At 35.0% G+C, this 4027-nt stretch overlaps 1 protein-coding gene across 1 annotated transcript; it reads left to right on the top strand.

Moving 5' to 3' along the window:
* Positions 1–267: 267 nt before the first annotated feature.
* LOC104101326 (uncharacterized) lies at positions 268–2125 on the top strand. Its single transcript, XM_009608764.3, has 2 exons — positions 268–728; positions 1269–2125. The coding sequence occupies exons 1-2, from the start codon at positions 367–369 to the stop codon at positions 1813–1815; spliced, it is 909 nt and encodes a 302-aa protein (XP_009607059.1). The 5' UTR covers positions 268–366; the 3' UTR covers positions 1816–2125.
* Positions 2126–4027: the final 1902 nt, after the last annotated feature.

Here is a 4027-nt window from a genome sequence, read left to right as displayed (position 1 = left end):
GCCATTGTGACATATAAAACTAGTGTCGGTTAAGAATTTGAGATTTATGGTGTCATCTTCTTTGGAAAACGACAACACCATACCAAATATGTGTAGTAGCTCAATTCCATTCAAAATTTTTAAAAAGATCCATTCAAATTTAAATATTCCATCCAAATCCATGCAATGTGCCCAAGTATTAAAGACTTAAAGAGGACCACGCTCTGATAAAAAGGCTATTTTTGCAACCCCAATTGTCAACAGTAGTCTTCACTTGCAAACAAGAAAACTTGTGTTGTTTCTGCTCTTTTTGTACATTTACTAATTATAGTACCTTCTATTTCGTACTTAATTCCTTCATTTCCATAATTTATATTTACTTACAAAATGTGGCTGAACTCTAGTTGTACTGACAAGGATGAGAGAGTTCTTGTTCAAGAGGAAGAAGAAGCATTATCGCTACGCGATAATCTGCCTAAAAATGAAGAGAACCAAACAGATGAAAAATTTCCTAGAGGAAGCTTAACACAAGAAGAGTTTGATTTCTGCTCGTTTGGCGGTTCTTTGTTGAAAGAATATTCTGAAATGTGCACCGCAGATGAAGTTTTCTTCCAAGGCCAAATGTTGCCTCTACAATGTTTGCCAAATGATAGCCATAACAATAAATTTTTCAAGGGCGGAACTACATGTAATTATGAACCAGGTTCAATTGAATCCTCTTCCTCGACAAGTTATTCTCAGCAAATAAGGTAACAATTTCATAAATGTCGTTTAAGAATTATTTGATTAAGTTAATCTTTTAATCTATCCTCGAAATGAGTAATAATTGTTGGAGACTCTTAAGAAAATTATATAGTACTGATTTTTTTGGAGAAGGGGTAGATTTAGAAAAAAGTAATGTGTTCTTGGTTTCTTAAAGCGACATTTGTTTTGGCCAAAATGACATTTATAAATGATCAGAGGGAGTATCTATCAATAATAATTGAATTCCCTTAGTCTTTGGCATAATGGAATCTTCTGGATTCTGTTCAACGACTTGGAGCACATCTTTTGTTCTTTCCACTACGTCAAGTAATTGTTACGATCCTGAACAAATAACAAATCCCAATTACAGATATATAAGAACAAAAACTGCTAAGGGCATTTTATCCAACGTAAGCATCTGGATAATCTGGAATGCGACGTGGCATTCCCTGACAAATGTGATTCAAAAGTTATTTATTTATTTTGTTTTGAATTTTCTTGTTAGAATTTTTTATTCCATCACTGACTAATTCGTACTTTTTCAGAACAGAGTCCAATGTTCCTCGGATTCAAAACCAGTTTCATTCTCAACGAAGACCGACAACCCAGGTTCAATTTTCAAAGATCACACACAGAAACATCAGTAGGTCTAACCCAAAGCCGAAAATATGGAGTCATTTTCGTGTTGGGTTGGTGAAAACACCAGAAATTGCATTACAGGATCTTAAGATTCGATGCAACAAGGATTTCTTAAGTCAAAATAGCACGAGTAGTAGCAGTAGCAGTTCGAGCAATGACAATAGAAGGAGGATTATATTAAGCAAGAAAAAGAAGCAGAGGAAAAGGGCATTTCTTGGAAGCTGCAAATGTTCAGTGAATTCAGTTGAAATAGTTCCTTCTAAAGTTGTTACAATAAACAGAGTCAGCACCACTATGAATTTGAAAGAGGAAATGAATGACCATAATATTGAAGATAATTATAAGGAAGTTACAGAGATGAAGGAGAACAAAAAGAAACAAATCGGGACACGTCATCGAACGTTTGAATGGTTAAAGCTGCTTTCACTTGAAAGTCCAGCAGATGAAACATAGAGATTTTAAACATCAGTATCACGCATACTTGACATGGGGAGTTTTGGCGTAACTGATAAAGTTGTTTCTAATGATCAGGAGGTCACGGGTTCGAACCGTAAAAACAACGTCATGCAGAAATGCAGGATAAGATTGAGTACAATAAACCCTTGCAGCCTCGGACCCTGCGCATAGCGAGAGCTAATTAGTAGATCGAGCTGCTTTTTTTTATCACGCATGCTTTAACTTTTGGTTCAGTTTACTGTTCTTTTTCTTGATGTATGTATGTAGACCTTTTTTTATGTGTTATGATATGTTTCACTTTTATTCCTGTTCACGTTTTGAAGAGGCAATAGTGATCTACAACTAGGGTGTTCATGTGCATTGTGATTATTAGGTATTGGCCATCTTTTTTACTCGTTAGAATGAGTACATAAGTAATTGAAAAAGAATTAACCTAAATAGCTGCCCATGTGACAGTTTAAACCAAAGATAACATGCGAATATATAGTATATGTATATTCTGTATATAATGTGTATAACTATGATCAATTGAAGATCACGCTTATTTATGCAACAGGTCAGCTATTTGCGTAAAGATTTTGTTGGTAATTTGGGTTTGAGTTGTGGGTCGCCCATGTGGACTGACCCGGCCCGTCTAGAAAGGGGATAAGGAAGTTACCCTGGCAGATTAAATCAATACAACCACTATTAGTAGTGGGGTAATTAATGTATAGAGTGTGATAAAAAATCCAAAAAAACTACTCTCTGAATCTGCCCAAGAAGTAACGTACTTCTTCTCTTTCTTGAAGGAATTTCTAAATTTCTTTCTTCTCCAAAATACACACATAGATAAAGAGACATTTAGTTGGTGGGAATACAGCAATGTATGGTGTATATATTCTAGTTTAAATACATAGTTGAATGAAGTGATTTGTTATTTTAAAGATACGACGGAGTCAGCCGCTTTGCCTGCGATATTCACCACTGTCTTTGGTTTTTTCTGTTTTAGCGGAAGCAGTGGTAGTAGGTCCTTAGTCCTACCCAATTTAATCTTTCCACTTTAACCACAAAATTAACAATAAGTTGTTTCCTCCCAAGTATCAAAGATGATTTGATTGTTATGATCTTGGTATTTGATTCCAAAAAGTAAAAAATTTTCCGTAAGAAGGAATACGCACTAGTTAAGATGTTAACATTGCCAACTGTTACGTTTTAATTTCATTCCTATATAAAAGGAGATGATGTTGCAGAATGAAGAACTTAGGCAATGTGTCGGTCTTCCACAAGGTTAATAAATAATAAATGCAATTGATCCTAAGTGAAGGGCTTAATCCAAGTCTTAAGTCATTCCTGTGGCTGTTACTTAAGTGGTCCTGAAAGGGTCGAAAATTTATAAAGGAGAATATGACCCTTAAACTTAATTTCTCTTCTATGAGTTATTATGACATATGTTGTCATATAGAATAGTTATAAAATTCATTATAATGTTTCCTTGTTCCCATTTCAGAAATGGCTGGACGGGCGCATAGGGCGAAATAAGGGTGGTGTTTATCGGGCTTGCCCATGTGGTGAAATAAGGGTGGTGACATGCCCATGTTATGAAATAAGGATGGAATTTCTTGATATTGTACATGCGGCAAAATAAGGGTGGTATTATTGATGATGTTATGTGATGGCTTAAGGGTGATTTTCTTGATGATGTTTATGTAATGGTACGAGGGTGACATTCTTGATTATGCGTGTGAACGCTTTATGTTTGTCATGCATTATTACATGATTTTCCGTTGCATTTAACATGGTAATATATGCCTTGTTATTATTTTATGATTTGGTTGTCAAGATGGTTTTACCTATGTTGAGTTGATATCTCTTATTTTATTGAGTTGTCGGTAATGTAACGGATTGATGTAAAAAGAAGGTTGTCAGCATACATTGATGTATTGGATTCTTGAAAGGCTCTCTTGAATATGTTATTTTGCAATTAATATGGAATCAGTTCATGTTGAGCACATGTTTACAGTCAAGTATGAGTGTTTGAGCACACACATTATATGGTGCATATCTCTTTGGGAGCGGGGTTGGTGCAAGTTTTAATTGTTTCAACATGTCTAATTGGGAGAATTTGTTTATTACCCTATCCCGATTGTGCACCTTTATGGCTGATATCCTTTATTTCGGTAATTGTCTTTCCGAAATATTTTTTCTGTATTATACTTTTATTGAGCTGCAC

The sequence above is a fragment of the Nicotiana tomentosiformis genome, chromosome 9 (genome assembly GCF_000390325.3).
Source record: "Nicotiana tomentosiformis chromosome 9, ASM39032v3, whole genome shotgun sequence".
Classification (NCBI taxonomy): domain Eukaryota; kingdom Viridiplantae; phylum Streptophyta; class Magnoliopsida; order Solanales; family Solanaceae; genus Nicotiana; species Nicotiana tomentosiformis.
This window is presented reverse-complemented; position numbering and strand designations above follow the sequence as displayed.

Coding starts and splice junctions, on each gene's coding strand:
- LOC104101326 (XM_009608764.3), top strand. CDS start 367: ATGTGGCTGAACTCTAGTTGTACTGACAAGGATGAGAGAGTTCTTGTT. Junction 729..1,268: donor AGTTATTCTCAGCAAATAAG/GTAACAATTTCA, acceptor GTACTTTTTCAG/AACAGAGTCCAATGTTCCTC.